This window comes from Salvelinus namaycush, chromosome 18 (assembly GCF_016432855.1).
Source record: "Salvelinus namaycush isolate Seneca chromosome 18, SaNama_1.0, whole genome shotgun sequence".
Taxonomy (NCBI): domain Eukaryota; kingdom Metazoa; phylum Chordata; class Actinopteri; order Salmoniformes; family Salmonidae; genus Salvelinus; species Salvelinus namaycush.
Genome location: NC_052324.1, coordinates 15807766 through 15824792, shown reverse-complemented (window position 1 = coordinate 15824792; position 17027 = coordinate 15807766). Strand labels below are relative to the sequence as shown.

Below are 17027 nucleotides of genomic sequence, written 5' to 3'. Positions count from 1 at the left end.
TGCCTTGAAACGGAATAGAGCTAAGCACAGGCAAAATCTTAAAATTGTCAGTCTAGAAATGATCAACAACCAACTTGACAGAGCTTGAAGAATTTAAAAAATAATAATGTGCAAATATTGTACAATCCAGGTGTGCAAAGCTCTTACAGACGTACCCAGAAAGACTCACAGCTGTAATCGCTGCCAAAGGTGATTCTAACTTGTATTGACTCAGCGGTTGTGAATACTTATATAAATGAGATATTTCTGTATTTCATTTTCTATACATTTACAAAAATATCTAAAAACATGTTACATGTACCCCCCCATGTAATAAATTTAGCATTCAGGCTGTAACACAACAAAATGTGGAATAAGTCAAGGGGTAGGAATAATTGTTATCGAGAACCTAAAAGGGTTTTTCCACTGTCCCCATAGGAGAACCCTTTCTTGTTCCAGGTAAAACCCCTTTTTGGTTGCAGGTAGAACCCTCTGTGTAAAGGGTTCTACATGGAACCCAAAAGAGTTCTACCTGCAACCAAAAAGGGTATTACCTGGAACAAGAAAGGGTTCTCCTATGGGGACAGTGGAAGAACCCTTTTGGAACCCTTTTTCTAAGAGTGTGAAGGCACTGTAGCTCTATCATCAGAGTTATATAGCAAGTAACTGTATGCTTGATCATGTTTTTTCAGATAGGCCTACATGAAGGTAGCCTATTCATTTGGCATGTAGCTAAGCAAACAACATGTGCCATGTAGCTTGCTTCATCAGAGATTAGGCTTTAGCAGAGCCTGACATCGGCAAGACTTCCTCCTGGTAAAGTTGTCAGTCGGACAAACTATCGTCATTAGGGCTGCTATGGTGACCGTATTACCACCACACCGGCAGTCACGGGTCATGGCCGCAGTCAAGTTCCACGTGATCGTTGAGTCACGGTAACTAGGCTTCTCTGTTTTCTCAATGACATTCAAATCAGCAATGAAAAAAGGAGCAAGTTTAAATTTGTTCCACCTGAGCGAGTCTGACCAGATGTCAGAGGACACTATGATGTCACACAAAATGGGTTTGATGGATCGCGGGAAAAGAGCAGGAATAGACTTTTGTAGGCTACAGTCCAAGCTATGTCCTCAAATGGTACGACTGCTGTCGGCATCCAAAGATTATTCAACTTGAATAAACGCGTGGAGGTAAGGATGACAGCAGTGGTGTAGTCTACGGCGACACGGATATCACTTATTATTGTTATCTACGTAGCGCATTGATGCGAATCACACTGCTGCTCTCTCATTTAGCTATTTGCACCTTACAGATTGTGGTTGTTGAAGATGGCTGTTCACAAATGTAAATGTGTATTTAAACCCAATAATGGTTGATTTCAAGAAGTTTAAGCTGCTTATCAAATCATTGCTTTTGAAACCAGTGGACAGCCAGTGAAATATGTGATCTTGCAACAGCTGCACAGAGCGGATCTCAGCCTATGGAATAAAAGTGGGGCTTTCATTGCTCAATCTAATTCAATGTTAATAAAAATGTTTTATCCATAGGCCTAATGGACACATGTTCAAACTCGCACACTTTTAATAGACTTAAAGGGGCAATCTGTAGTTGCTACATCCATTTTGGACTTCAAAAGATTGGACACTTACTCATTCAAGGGTTTTTCTTTATTTTTACTATTTTCTACATTATAGAGTAATAGTGAAGACATCAAAACTAATGAAATAACACATACGGAATCATGTAGTAACCAAAAAAAGTGTAAAACAAATTAAAACATATTTTAGATTTTAGATTCTTCAAAGTAGTCACCCTTTGCCTTGATGACAGCTTTGCACACTCTTGGCATTCTCTCAACCAGCTTCAACAGGAAAGCTTTTCCAACATTCTAGAAGGAGTTACCATAAAAGCTGAGCACTTGTTGGTTGCTTATCCTTCAATGTGCGGTCCAACTCATCACCAAACCATCTCAATTGGGTTGAGGTCAGGTGATTGTGGAGGCCAAGGCATCTGATGCAGCACTCCATCACTCTCTTTCTTGGTCAAATAGACTTACACAGCCTGGAGGTATGTTGGGTCATTGTCCTGTTGAAAAACAAATGATAGTCCCACTAAGCGCAAACCAGATGGGATGGCGTATCGCTGCAGAATGCTGTGGGAGCCATGCTGCTTAAGTGTGCCTTGAATTCTAAATAAATCACTGAGTGTCACCAGCAAAGCACCCCCACACCATCACATCTCCTCCTCCATGTTGGAACCACACATGTAGAGATCATCTGTTCACCTACTCTGCGTCTCACAAAGACACACCGGTTGGAACCAGAAATCTCAGATTTGGGCTTATCAGTCCAACGGACAGATTTCCTCTGTTCATTGCTCATGTTTCTTGGCCCAAGCAAGTGTCTTCTTCTTATTGGTGTCCTTTAGTAGTGGTTTCTTTGTAGCAATTCGACCATGAAGGCCTAACTCACGCAGCCTCCTCTGAGCAGTTGATGTTGAGATGCGTCTGCTACTTGATCTCTTTGAAGCATTTATTTGTGCTGCAATCTGAGGTGCAGTAAACTCTAATGAACTTATCCTCTGCAGCAGAGGTAACTCTGGGTCTTCCTTTCCTGTGGTGGTCCTGATGAGAGCCAGTTTCATCACACTGCACTTGAAAAAAAGTAAAAGTTCTTGAAATTTTCCGGATTGACTGACCTTCATTTCTTAAAGTAATGATGGACTGTCGTTTCTCTTTGCCTTTTTAAGCTGTTGCTGACTGATGTCTTGAGATGTTGCTTCAATATATCTACATACTTTTCCTCCCTCGTGATGCCATCTATTTTGTGAAGTGCACCAGTCCCTCCTGCAGCAAAGCACCTCCACAAATGATGCTGCCACCCCGTGCTTCACAGTTGGGATGGTGTTCTTCGGCTTGCAAGCCTCCACATTTTTCCTCCAAACATAACAATGATCATTATGGCCAAACAGTTCTATTTTTGTTTCATCAGACCAGAGGACATTTCTCCAAAAAGTACAATATTTTCCCCCATGTGCAGTTGCAAACCGTAGTCTGGCTTTCTTATGGCGGTTTTGGAGCAGCGGCTTCTTCCTTGCTGAGCAGCCTTTCAGGTTATGTCGATATAGGACTTGTTTTACTGTGGATATAGATACTTTTGTACCTGTTTCCTCCAGCATCTTCACAAGGTCCTTTTCTGATGTTCTGGGATTGATTTGCACTTTTCACACCAAAGTACGTTCATCTCTAGGAGACAGAACGTGTCTTCTTCCTGAGCGGTATGACGGCTTTGTGGTCCCATGGTGTTTATACTTGCGTACTATTGTTTGTACAGGTGAACGTGGTACCTTCAGGCATTTGGAAATTGCTCCCAAGGATAAACCAGACTTGTGGAGGTCTACAAGGATTTTTCTGAGGTCTTGGCTGATTTCTTTTGATTTTCCCATGATGTCAAGCAAAGAGGCACTGAGTTTGAAGGTAGGCCTTGAAATAGGTAGGCCTCCAATTGACTCAAATTATGTCAATTAGCCTATCAGAAGCTTCTAAAGCCATGACATCATTTTCTGAAATTTTCCAAGCCGTTTCATGCACAGTCAACTTATTGTATGTAAACTTCTGACCCACTGGATTTGTGATACAGTGAATTATAAGTGAAATAATCTGTCTGTAAACAATTGTTGGAAAAATTACTTGTGTCATGCACCAAGTAGATGTCCTAACCGACTTGCCAAAAATATAGTTTGTTAACAAGAAATTTGTGGAGTGGTTGAAAACGAGTTTTAATGACTCCAACCTAAGTGTATGTAAACTTCTGACTTCAACTGTATATATCCATTGATTCTTGAAGAATATAACCTATAAATGCCTCATGAGCTTGATTGAACTGTCACACTCCATGAGACCCCAAAATATAAGCTTGTTTTTCTCCAATGTTTGTAAACATTATAAATGTAAACAAACACTTTATAGCCTCATAACATAGTTAAAACAATAATTGTTATATCATGGATGGTCAGTCCTTGCATCCATAGCTCTATCTATTAATCTGAGAGTGGTTACATTTCTCCCGGCACATCCCTCAGCTTTTTACTAAAACAGAGGTGGGGCGTCCGTTTTGTTATTGTTTAATCTGTGGATTGGCCCTTTAAACAGCTGCATATTATTAAGATATCAAAGCTTCACCAACAAAAAGTTTAACAATAGGCCTATAGCAAATGCAGCATATGGAATTCATTTTTCACATGTAAATAGGACTTTTCACTAGTGCTCAAAGCATGCCATTCCATGAGCGCAGCATTTTCCCCCCAATTCTAATCCTTCATGACAACAAAATCATAAACAACAGAGTAGGGCTGGCTAATAGTTTTGGGGATATGCTCAGGTAAAACAATTTGGCTAATCTATACTTCCATATTTACAAGTCCTTTTCTTTAAGATCAAGGTGTAACATTTATTGGAATGACTGGAATTCTGATAGACTTTGTTTTTTAATGTAAAGATATAATTTAATCGTATTATTATATGTAGTAGAAAGCGATGGGTTAGAAGAAGCCTACATAACCAATCCATAAAGTAAAATTTAACATCCATATGGCCAGCTATGTAAACTTTAACATTGACTTATCCTGCAATAGATGTGGTTCAATTGGTAACATACATTTTTGTCTTCTTCTAATTCCTTCTAAGGGGAAAGTAATCTAAAGGTAACTGAATGTAATCAGATTACGTTGCTGAGTTTGGGGATTCCAAAAGTTATGTTACTGATTACAATTGTGGACAGGTAACTTGTAACTGTAACGGATTACATTTAGAAAGTAACCCACCCAACCCTGCTGACATTAATGCAATTGAAAATGAAATCAAACATCTCACAAGAGCCCTGGCATTAAGCAATTTTTTTGCATGGAATAATCTAAATGTGTAGTTCTGACTATAGTTTTCAAGAGGTGATGATTGTGTGCCACATTCACATTCTAGTCGGAACTAGGAAACTCAGAAACGTCCGACTTGCTGATTCGTTGAACGTGGCACGTGTATAACTACAACCAGTTAGCAAGTCGGAAATGTCCATGTTCCGACTAGCAAATGAACGAGGCATCACAACCAAATAGTTAACCTTTATTTAAAAATGCCTTGTAAACAGCACGTAGTTGTCAATAGTTTTGGCGGAGCTGAGGGTCTCCTTGCCCCCCAGCAGGCAAAACGAACGCTCTGCACCTTATTGTGATGTTTATTGATAGTGACATATTAAATTACTGGAGGGGTTGTGTCATAAACCCTCAAAGTTCCATAATGGGGGCCTCCCGGGTGGCGCAGTGGTCTAGGGCACTGCATTGCAGTGCTAGCTGCGCCACCAGAGTCTCTGGGTTCGCGCCCAGGCTCTGTCGCAGCCGGCCGCGACCGGGAGGTCCGTGGGGGCGACGCACAATTGGCCTAGCGTCGTCCGGGTTAGGGAGGGTTTGGCCGGTAGGGATATCCTTGTCTCATTGCGCTCCAGCGACTGCTGTGGCTGGCCGGGCGCAGTGCGCGCTAACCGAGGGGGCCAGGTGCACGGTGTTTCCTCCGACACATTGGTGCTTCTGGCTTCCGGGTTGGAGGCGCGCTGTGTTAAGAAGCAGTGCGGCTTGGTTGGGTTGTGCTTCGGAGGACGCATGGCTTTCGACCTTCGTCTCTCCCGAGCCCGTACGGGAGTTGTAGCGATGAGACAAGATAGTAATTACTAGCTTTGGATTTAATAATTACTGGTTTTGGATACCACGAAAATTGGGGAGAAAGGGGGATAAAAAAAAAAAATAAAAAAAAAAGTTCCATAATGGTCAGGGAGAAATCCAAAACCAGTCTAATTGGAATGAATGGCAGTAGAGGCATAGGTGATACATTTCCTGCTTTTACTTATGCAGGAAAATAAAAGTAAGGCATGTGATGTCAGAAATTGTGTAATGGAATTAGTCACCCTAAAATATTGTCAGATAATTATAAATACAGTTTATACGGGTTTTATACAAATGTTCTGTCTAAATAGCCTCTAAAATATATGTAAACAGACCATAAATGTCCTATCATCAAATTATTTAATCCAGTGTATGGCTGTGGATTGACTGCATTGTTTGAATGGATATTGGCAGTTAATTAAAATAATTATTTGAATCATTCCTCTTAAATGGGCTGGCTAGCTAGCTAACACATTGTAACGGGAGTCTTCGATCTCCTCGTCTGAGGAGTAAGAAATGTCGGACCAAGATGCAGCGTGGTGTGTATTCATATTTAATCGAATACTTTCAAGAACGAACAAAAACAATAAACTGACAAAAACAACCGAAGACGCTACAGTCCCGAAAATGTGAACACAGAACACAGGAACACACAAACAGGAACAATCCCCCACAACCCACAATACAAAACAGGCTACCTAAATATGGTTCCCAATCAGAGACAATGACAAACACCTGCTTCTGATTGAGAACCATATCAGGCCAAACGACAAACCCAACATAGAAACACAAAACATAGATAACCCACCCAACTCACGCCCTGACCATACTAAAACAAAGAAAATACAAAAGAACTATGGTCAGAATGTGACACACATATACAGTGCAGATCAATTCTTCACATTCATTATTATTTTACACGTTAGCTGTGTTAGAATACTCATACTAACTTCACTAGCCATACTATTTGTGACATAAATTGAGTATGTAGCATGCTTATTGGTCATAGTATGGATATAGTTATTATGCCAAAAGTTCCCAGATGTCGTAGTAAATTCACCAAAATACGAAGTATACAAGCAGTGAACACTATTTCCGTACTTTTAGGGCCCATAATGCAATTCTTCAGAAAATGGGCGTGGCTCCACAAAGTTTTCAGATTTGAAGAAAATGGCAGAAAATATGCAGACGGAGTCCAATGAGAGCAGATACAAATTCATTGCTTTAACTAAATTATGACAAATGTTAAGAAAATGTTGAGCAATGTAATTAAGTAATGACTGTTCAAATAAGTTACGTTACACGTTATGTTGGCTGACAATGTGTTAGCTACGCTATCCTTTCAAACCGCATAGCATTACAGCAGTATGTACCGGTATGTTAGCTAGCTACCTAATGTTAGTTGGCTACTAATACATCGAACTTGCCAGGCAGTATATTAACTATATGCTATTTAACTAACTACCCAACATTTATTGACTTGATTATTCACGTCATTCTTAGCTATGTAGTATAGTCGTTGTGCGTTTTCAATGGACATTAATTCCTGCTATCTACTCCGATTTCAGAGCACTCTAGTCTGAGTGTGCCAGAGTGCAGAATAACTGATGAATTTACGACTGCTCAACAGCCAGTGTCAGTAAACGTCGGCAAAAAAGCAGTGGCACAAAAAGCATCATTAAATTGTTGCCAGCAGCACAGTTACAGTCACAAACGCTCTGGATAACATGAAAACAGCCTATCCAGCTCTGCTAGGGCGAGTAAAATGATCAGAGTGGGGTGTTCTCTCATTTGTGTCTGGGAGTAGCTAGCAAGCTAGCCAACGTTAGCCAGTTATCTTGGGTGCTTGACTGCCATTGTGAAGTCAGAACGCTCGGATCAACCCTACACCTTGGCCAGAGCGTCCAATGTGTGCTCTGGACACTATGAGCTCAAAGCACAACGGGCAATCTGACAACGCTCTGGATTTATGAACGCACTCTGGCATTCCAGATTGAATTTACAAACACACCCGAAATCGTAAAATGGCTAGCTAGTCATTTGTTATGCTAACAAGCTAGCAAGAGGTTGCATAACAACAGCCTCAACTTCCAGTAGACAGGCGAAGCGCTAGTACGCTCAACTGAAAGGATACCGTTCGTTTACAGTATACTAAAATGAACTAATAGTATATAGTATGTAGTATATACTCATTAAGTATGTAGTATACAGTATGTTAGTATGGGTATTCGAACACAGCTAATATGTTATCACAGCACTGGTAAATCATGGTTGACCAACATTGCTGACCTTTGGAACATAATTAGAAGGTTCATGATCATTCTAGTAGTCTAATTCCTAATTCTATGGATAACGACCTATATACCCCTTTCTGTGTTTGAAAACATTGCCACACAAGGGCGATGTGCGCAAGTTGGTAGCAGAACAAGGGGGAGTTCTTATAGAACGGCAGCAAAAAAATAAACAGTATTTACATGTTGCTTATGAGTTCATTACACACTACCTTTGGATTATAATTGGATTTTAAGGCTCGTATGAATGTCCTGCTCAACATAATGCTTGTGTCATCATTGCAAATCAACTGCATTATACTTTTTTTTTTTAACTTCCACTTCAACCAGTAAAATGGCTCTTTGGCAAGCTTTTGCTACAGCCTATATCGATGAGCTTTTAGCATTCTAGCTAACAGCTGCTGCATCCAAAATAGTTATTTTGCAAAAATCACAACCAAATATAATCTTATAATCTCAAGCAAGAATCAAAACATCAATGTAAGCGTATGTTCAAGCAATAATCAAAACATCATTGTAAGCGTATGAGAACCCCAAAAAGCTATTTTGTTTAGAAGTAATAAAAACTTAAATCTAGGCTGTTGAATGGGCGCAGATGGCGATGGCTTTTTACTGCTGCCAATAGTCGTGAGCATCTGTGTTTGGCGTCAGTGTGTCGTGTACTGGAAAAGGGTCTATTAGGTAGAAGGTCGCAGCCCTGCCCACCTATGGCGTAAACTACCCGTGGTTACTTAGTGTGGCAAAGAAGGGGGTCGAGTGATAAATGGCAGATATGTGAGAGCAGAACTAATAAACGGGCTCTGCCCAATCACTAAAATGGCCACCCCGATCAGAACTACAGATCACAAAATGGCCGACTGCCAAAACTACAAGTCCCAGAAGCAAGGGGAAACCTCAGAAGGTGGAGCCGACACACAGATAAAGGGTCAAGAAAAACCAGGAAGAAGAAGAGAGGGGTGGAAGGATCTATGAACCGTAGAGAAAGAGACAATAGATATTGGCTGGATTTACCGTGTATGAGCTGGACTGTTTTGGACTTACCTGTTGGCGTTTGGACCTGGACATACCGAGAACCCGATTCGTGTACCGAACCCTGCTATCCTTGACCTTGCCTACGACCTGGGTGGACCAGGACGGAGAAACAAACACACAGGTACTGTCCTGTTCGAAAGAACTCTCATTCTGGGGTAATTTGGTGACAGTTTCCCACTTAATTTGTGACAAATGCTCATAACCTTGAAGAGGTTTGCCACATGTGGTGGAGAATGTGGGCATATGGACTAACCATTCCGCTGGTTAGGTAAAAAAAATTAAAGTTCAGTTAGCACTACAAAGGGGAGTCAGGTTTTTTTTTGTGGCTTTGTTTGGTTAGGACAGTTTCTCAGGAAAATGAGTATGGAGGGAGCCATACAAGCCCTGTTACAAGCGGCGGCCACCCAACAAGAGGCAACTAGATCTCAACAAATAGCTCATCAGGATGCAATGCGAATGTACCAGGACACGTTACAGGTCCATCACCGCACCAACCAGCTGCTCAGAGAAGAGCAAGAGAGAAACACCCGGGAGTTAAGAGAAGGCCTAAAGGGGCTAGCGGACCAAATTGGGGCTCAATTACCAGCTGCAAATACCCAGAGGCGGGCCAATCATTTTCTTCAAAAAATGACAGCACAGGATGATGTGGAAGCATATCTTACCACCTTCGAAAGGACTGCAGAGAGGGAGAAGTGGCCGAAAGAAGAATGGGCAGGGCTTCTGGCACCATACCTGGCAGGGGACGCTCAAAAAGCGTATTTCGACCTGGAGTTGACAGATGCACAGGATTACGATAAACTAAAGGGAGAGATTCTGGCTAGACTGGGAGTGACCGATTCCGTGAGGGCACACCGCTTCCACCAGTGGTCCTACCGATCTGGACAACCTCCCCGAACACAGATGTTCGACTTGATTCACCTGGCACGGAAATGGTTGCGACCGGAGACCCGTTCCTCCGCCGAGATTGTCGAGACCATCGTACTCAACCAGTTTCAGCGAGGTCTACCCCAAGAAGTGCGACGATGGGTTGGCCAGAACGAGGTACTTTCCGCCGACCATCTCGTGGGCCTGGTTGAACGGTATTGTACGGCAGGAACAGCTGAGCAGGCACAGGAGGAAAGATTCCCATTGCCCAGGCCTGGGCGAACCAGCGGACAGGGTAAGACTGTCCCAACAGGTGGAGGGGGAAGAGAGCAGCGTGGGGGCATGAGGAAAGAATCAGAATCGGGCCGAGACACTAAGGGAGAAAACGGAAACCAGGACCGGGGGTCGAGGGCGTCTCCCCCCCGAACCCCTATTATCTGTTACAATTGTAATCGACCAGGACATATTGCAGCCTACTGCCCTATTAAAGAAGAGCCAATGCAATGTAACCTCGGTGAAAAAGAAGATGATATGTGGTATGCATGTCCTGTTGTAACCACTGTACTTGAAAGATCAAGAAACAAACATATGTGCAGGGAAAGAGGTTGAAGCACTGCTGGATTCCGGCAGTATGCTAACCCTGGTCGTTGCAAACCTAGTGCCAACTCATAAACTGGATACAAGTCAGGATATCAGTGTTACATGCATTCATGGGGATACCCGTCTGTACCCCACAGCCTTAGTGAGCATACAAACAGAGGACGGTCTGCTGGATTGTGAGGTCGGCGTGGTCCCAAAGATGCCATATGATGTAATATTGGGTAGATACTTTCCTAACTTTGCGAAGTTAGGCCAAAAGAATGGCATTTTTGAGAAGCCAACAACCCTGACCAGGCAGGAAGAAGCATGGGGCCTTCAACCAAAGCCAAGAAAAGAGGTCTCCCAGGGGCCAACCTCACAGGTGCTAGTAGGGGAGGATGAGGATGAAGTGGCAAACCTCGTTGACAACGAACAGCCCGGTACTAGTGGGGCTGGGGTCGATCTGAATCCAGAGGATGACGATCTAGAACCAGCAGACCTGGCAGGGTCCTTGACTAATTTCGGGACGGCCCAAAACCAGGATCCAACCCTGCAGCAAGCCAGAGCAGACGTGCAGGTCGTCGATGGTACTCCCATAAATGATGGGATGAGGCCTAATAGTTTTCCCCACTTCATTATGAAAAAGGGTTTGGTGTACAGAGTCTCAAAAATAGGGGTTGATGTGGTTGAACAGTTGTTGGTCCCCACCCGGTACCGGAGGACAGTACTGGATCTAGCTCATGGGAACATTCTGGGTGGACACCTTGGTATCGATAAAACCCGAGACCGGATTGTAAGGAGGTTTTACTGGCCAGGAATTCAGGCTGAAGTGGCTCGGCATTGTGGAGAGTGCCCGGAGTGCCAGTTAACAGCTCCCCGACCAGTTGTTAGAAGCCCGTTAGTGCCACTCCCCATAATCGAAACGCCATTTGAGAGGATAGCGATGGATATAGTGGGCCCACTACCCAAGTCCGCCAGAGGACACCAATACATTCTGGTCATTCTAGATTATGCCACTCGCTACCCAGAAGCCATTCCCCTTCGGACGATGACTTCCAAAAATATCGCCAAGGAATTAGTGCTCTTGTTCACCAGGGTAGGGGTTCCAAAGGAGATCCTTACTGACCAGGGGACTCCCTTTATGTCCCGCCTTATGGCGGACCTTTGTAAATTGTGGCAGGTGAAACAGTTGAGGACATCGGTTTACCATCCTCAGACGGACGGGCTGGTTGAGAGATTCAACAGGACCCTGAAGTCAATGCTCAGGAAGGTAATCGATAAGGATGGGCAAAACTGGGATTGCATGTTGCCGTATCTGATGTTTGCCATTAGAGAGGTTCCTCAAGCCTCGCTGGGGTTTTCTCCCTTTAAGCTGGTATATGGGAGGCACCCTCGGGGAATCTTAGACATCGCCCGGGAAACCTGGGAGCACCAATCCACCCCGTATACTAGTGTCATAGAGCACGTCACGGAAATGCAAGACAGGATAGCCACAGTCATGCCTATCGTCCGAGAGCACATGAGACAAGCACAAGAGCACCAGCGGCACACTTATAACCGGCAGGCTACCCTGAGGGAATTTCAACTGGGAGATAAGGTTAGTGCTGATCCCCACGGTAGAGTGCAAACTACTAGCCACATGGAAAGGACCATATGAAGTACTGGAGGGAATAGGAGAAGTTAATTATCGGATCCGACAGCCAGGTCGACGGCCACAGGAACAGATCTATCACATAAACCTGTTAAAAGCATGGAGAGAGAGAGAAATACTAATGGTCACATACCCTACACACACTCAGGAGACAGCCGAAGTAAATATTTCACCTACTCTGTCCCCAGCACAAGTACAGGAAGTAAAGACCCTGATCCAGAAAAACAGATGTGTTTTCAGAGATACCCGGCCGAACTGAGGTTACGGCTCATGATATCGTTTCCCTACCAGGGAGAAAAGTGAGCATGAGGCCATATCGGGTACCCGAGGCTCGACAGGCCGCGATTAGAGCAGAGACAGAGAAAATGTTGACAGCTGGAGTGATCGAGGAGTCACATAGTGAGTGGTCTAGCCCAATTGTGATGGTTTCCAAGCCCGATGGGTCTTTGCGGTTCTGTAACGACTTTCGGAAGGTAAATGAAATCTCCAAGTTTGATGCCTACCCCATGCCCCGAGTAGACGAACTACTGGAGAAAATTGGTAAAGCTCGGTACATTACGACCCTGGACCTGACAAAAGGGTACTGGCAAATTCCTCTGACCCCCAGGGCCAAAGAAAAGACAGCCTTTGCAACCCCTGACGGTTTGTTTCAATACACCGTCAAGCCATTCGGCTTACACGGGGCCCCAGCCACCTTTCAACGGCTCATGAACAAGGTCCTAAAACCCCACCAGGCATACGCCGCAGCTTATTTAGATGACGTGGGGATCTACAGCCCAGATTGGGAATCCCACTTACCCCGGGTACAGGCGGTGTTAGACGCCCTTAGAAAGGCAGGGCTCACGGCGAACCCTGCCAAGTGTTATGTGGGGTTAGGGGAAACAGAGTATCTGGGATACACCGTGGGAAGAGGGTTAATCAAACCCCAACGTAAGAAGGTGGAGGCAATTAGAGAATGGCCGAAACCAGTAAATAAGAAGCAGGTTCGAGCCTTCCTAGGGCTGACCGGTTACTACCGGAAGTTCATCCCAAGTTATGCCACAGTGGCCGCCCCACTCACCGACATGACTAGAGCCAGAGGGCCAAACATGGTCAAATGGGATGAAAGGTCCACCAAAGCATTTAGGACATTACAGGAGGCTCTCTGCTGTAATCCAGTGCTGGTGGTACAAGACTTTGAGAAAGAGTTTGTGGTTCAGACGGATGCCTCAGAGGTCGGCTTGGGAGCAGTGCTATCCCAAGAGGTAGAAGGGGTGGAACACCCCATCCTGTTTTTAAGCAGGAAGCTGGAACCACGGGAAACCAACTACGCAGTCGTTGAGAAAGAGGCGCTGGCAGTAAAGTGGGCTCTAGAAAGCCTGAAATACTACCTGCTGGGGCGCCATTTCACCCTCACCAGTGACCATGCCCCACTCACCTGGATGCATAGGGCTAAAGAGAAGAACGCTTGGGTGATGCGGTGGTTTTTGAGTCTCCAACCGTTTCACTTTGACTTGAAACACAAAGCAGGGAAGGAAATGGGAAATGTGGATGGGTTATCCCGCATGCACGCATATTTTGCTGCGGTAGCCCGACCTAGGGGGTCGGATCTAGGGGGGGAGATGTGTGGCAAAGAAGGGGGTCGAGTGATAAATGGCAGATATGTGAGAGCAGAACTAATAAACGGGCTCTGCCCGATCACTAAAATGGCCACCCCGATCAGAACTACAGATCACAAAATGGCCGACTGCCAAAACTACAAGTCCCAAAAGCAAGGGGAACCTCAGAAGGTGGAGCCGACACACAGATAAAGGGTCAAGAAAAACCAGGAAGAAGAAGAGAGGGGTGGAAGGATCTATGAACCGTAGAGAAAGAGACTGTCACACCCTGGCCTTAGTTATCTTTGTTTTCATTATTATTTTAGTTAGGTCAGGGTGTGACATGGGGAAGTATGTGTTTTGGTTTGTCTAGGGGTTTGTAGGTTTAATGGGGCAATGTCTTGTCTAGGTGTTTGTATGTCTATGGCTGCCTAGATTGGTTCTCAATTAGAGACAGCTGTGGTTTATTGTCTCTAATTGGGAGCCATATTTAAGGCAGTCATGGGCATCATGTGTTTGTGGGTAATTGTCTTTGTTGAACGTTTGTTGCTTGTCTGTTCACTTACGTTATTTAGCTTCACGGTCGTTTGTTGTTTTGTTGGTTTGTGTATAGTGTTCGTTTTCGTGTTTTTCTCTCTTCCAAAATAAAGAGATGTATTTTGCACACGCTGCGCCTTGGTCCAATCTCTCTCAAGAAGACGATCGTGACAGAGACAATAGATATTGGCTGGATTTACCGTGTATGAGCTGGACTGTTTTGGACTTACCTGTTGGCGTTTGGACCTGGACATACCGAGAACCCGATTCGTGTACCGAACCCTTGTCACGATCGTCTTCTTGTGAGAGAGTGGACCAAGGCGCAGCGTGTGCAAAATACATCTTCTTTTATTAAAGAAGAGAGAAAAAACAAGAAACGAACAACTATACACAAACTAACAAAATAACAAACTGACGACCGTGAAGCTATACATATAAATAGTGCTGACACAAACACTACACATAGACAATTACCCACAACAGCTAAAGCCTATGGCTGCCTTAAATATGGCTCCCAATCAGAGACAACAATAACCAGCTGTCTCTAATTGAGAACCAATTCAGGCAACCATAGACTTTCCTAGACACCTACACTGAACACTAAACCATCTACTCTACTTAACCCCCTAAACCATACAACACCCTAGACAATACAAAAACACACAAAGACAACCCACCCCAACTCACGCCCTGACCAACTAAATAAATAAAAGAAAAAGGAACAATAGGTCAGGAACGTGACAACCCTGCTATCCTTGACCTTGCCTACGACCTGGGTGGACCAGGACGGAGAAACAAACACACAGGTACTGTCCTGTTCGAAGAACTCTCATTCTGGGGTAATTTGGTGACAGTTTCCCACTTAATTTGTGACAAACGCTCATAACCTTGAAGAGGTTTGCCACATTAGGTTATCCCATTGGCTCACTGCAAAAAACGTCATCTTTTTCTAACGCTATTTTCTTGTTGTCTGCTAGATTTAGTCAATTACATTTAAGAAAAGTACAACGTCTAAAGATTAATTTTCAACATTGCCTGCTCCCGAGCGTTTTCGCTACATAGAAAAACGTAATATTGTACGGCTTCCCTCATGCCCTTTTTCATGATGGTGCTAGCAGCCATGTGAGTGAGTGCTAGATAGCTACCGACCCGAACATTAAGCTAGCCAAGACCAACAACAAACAGACAGACTATACAGCTACAACTAGTGGGTGACGTTACAAATTGACTATACTAAACAAGTTAAATGTCTTACCTGTGATTAAATGTTTTCCACACACATAGCTACGTGTAGCCTACTTGGACACCGGGACCAACACTTCCCACGATGAATAGTCTAAAATCACAGGGCTCTTCTTGCAGGCTCTATTTCCCTACATGGGAGCATTGCGAACCGCAGGTTGGGACTTTTGACCTGTTTACATGTACATTGAACAACGCAGCAGCTTTTCTGCATGTTTTGTGATTTCTGTATAACTAAACATTGACGACAAAGTTGGCTCTTTTACAATGTGTGATCGAGGGGAATTCCTTATGATGTGTATATCAACTCGGAGTATCTTAACCAACTTCATTTGGCTTCAATGTACTATTGAGTCTTCGCATAGGAATGAATGTGATGGCTTTGCATTGGTATATACTACTTGTGTTTGATGCCGATGATGATTGCAGATGCATAGCTATGTGATTTATTTTTTTATGGACTTATGGAACATTGAGTTTAGGAAACAGCAGCAGGAGCGCGGGCAATCAGGGAAATTGAGTGAATCATCATTAGTCTTTCATTAGGGTATTGTAATATTCATATGTGTAAACATACTGAATTATAATTGAATGCATTTTACCGCCATATCATACTGTGCTATGATTGGTTAAGACCACCCAAATGGTTAGGTCATGGTCAGTTTGATCCTGGTTGGCGATACGTGAACATGCCAGTTATAGCTAGCTAATAAAGAGCTACGTTAAGAAATATCCTGTAGTACTGCATTTTATTATTTTGTACAAAGCGTGCAAAACAAGACATGGTGTCAGAGTAAAAGGTCTTACAAGATGGATTTTTCTGGAGTTCCTTCACCTCGAATGGACTGGGAGTCTACAAACTTACCTGATGCATGGCGTAAGTTCAAACAGCATGTGGAGCTAATGTTCACGGGTCCTCTGAAGGACAGAGGAGAAGAGGGAAAATGCAGCTACTTGCTCCTCTGGATCGGTGAAAAAGAGAGAGATATTTACAACACATGGACCCTTACCGAGGCTGAATCAAAGGTACTGAAACCATACTACGATCGTTTTGAAGCATATGTTGTGCCGAAGACCAATACGATATTCGCTAGGTACAAATTCCATGAGAAAGTACAGGGAGCTAACGAGTCTTTTGAACAGTTTGTTACAGAGCTGCGTCTGCTTGTGAAAGACTGTGATTATGAAAACAAGGATGAGATGGTCAGGGACCGTATTGTATTTGGAATACACTCACCGCGAGTGAGAGAGAAACTTTTGAATGTTGGGTCTGAGGTAACGCTGGACAAAGCTATCGACATAGCCAGATCTCACGAGCTAGCACAGGCTCAGATGAAAACCATTTTGCGCGGTAGCACGAGCGCATCACGTGAACAAGCAGTGCATGCCGGTTAGGCAGGCATCAAAGCACACCTCCGGTGCACTGAGAGCGCGTTTTAGAACCGAGAGAGACATGACTCCAAAACAGAGCGACACAGACTCAAAACGCCCCAAAACATGTGGATATTGTGGATACAAAGTGCATAGCGAACAAGGAAATTGCCCAGCTAAAGGCAAACAGTGTACTAA

General features: G+C 43.8%; 1 protein-coding gene across 3 annotated transcripts in view; it reads right to left on the bottom strand.

The window, feature by feature from the left end:
• Positions 1-16801, bottom strand: part of LOC120063132 — a 42930-nt gene extending 26129 nt beyond the window's left edge. For all 3 annotated transcript variants that reach the window (XR_005478470.1, XM_039013312.1, XM_039013311.1), the window contains exons 1-2: positions 16696-16801; positions 16324-16420 (exon numbers count right to left, since the gene is read on the bottom strand). Coding sequence is in view for 1 of the 3 variants with exons in the window: in XM_039013311.1 (XP_038869239.1) it covers positions 16324-16352 (29 nt within the window). In the remaining 2 variants the exon portion in view is untranslated. The remainder of the gene's footprint in view (positions 1-16323; positions 16421-16695) is intronic.
• Between the last annotated feature and the right edge of the window lie 226 nt (positions 16802-17027).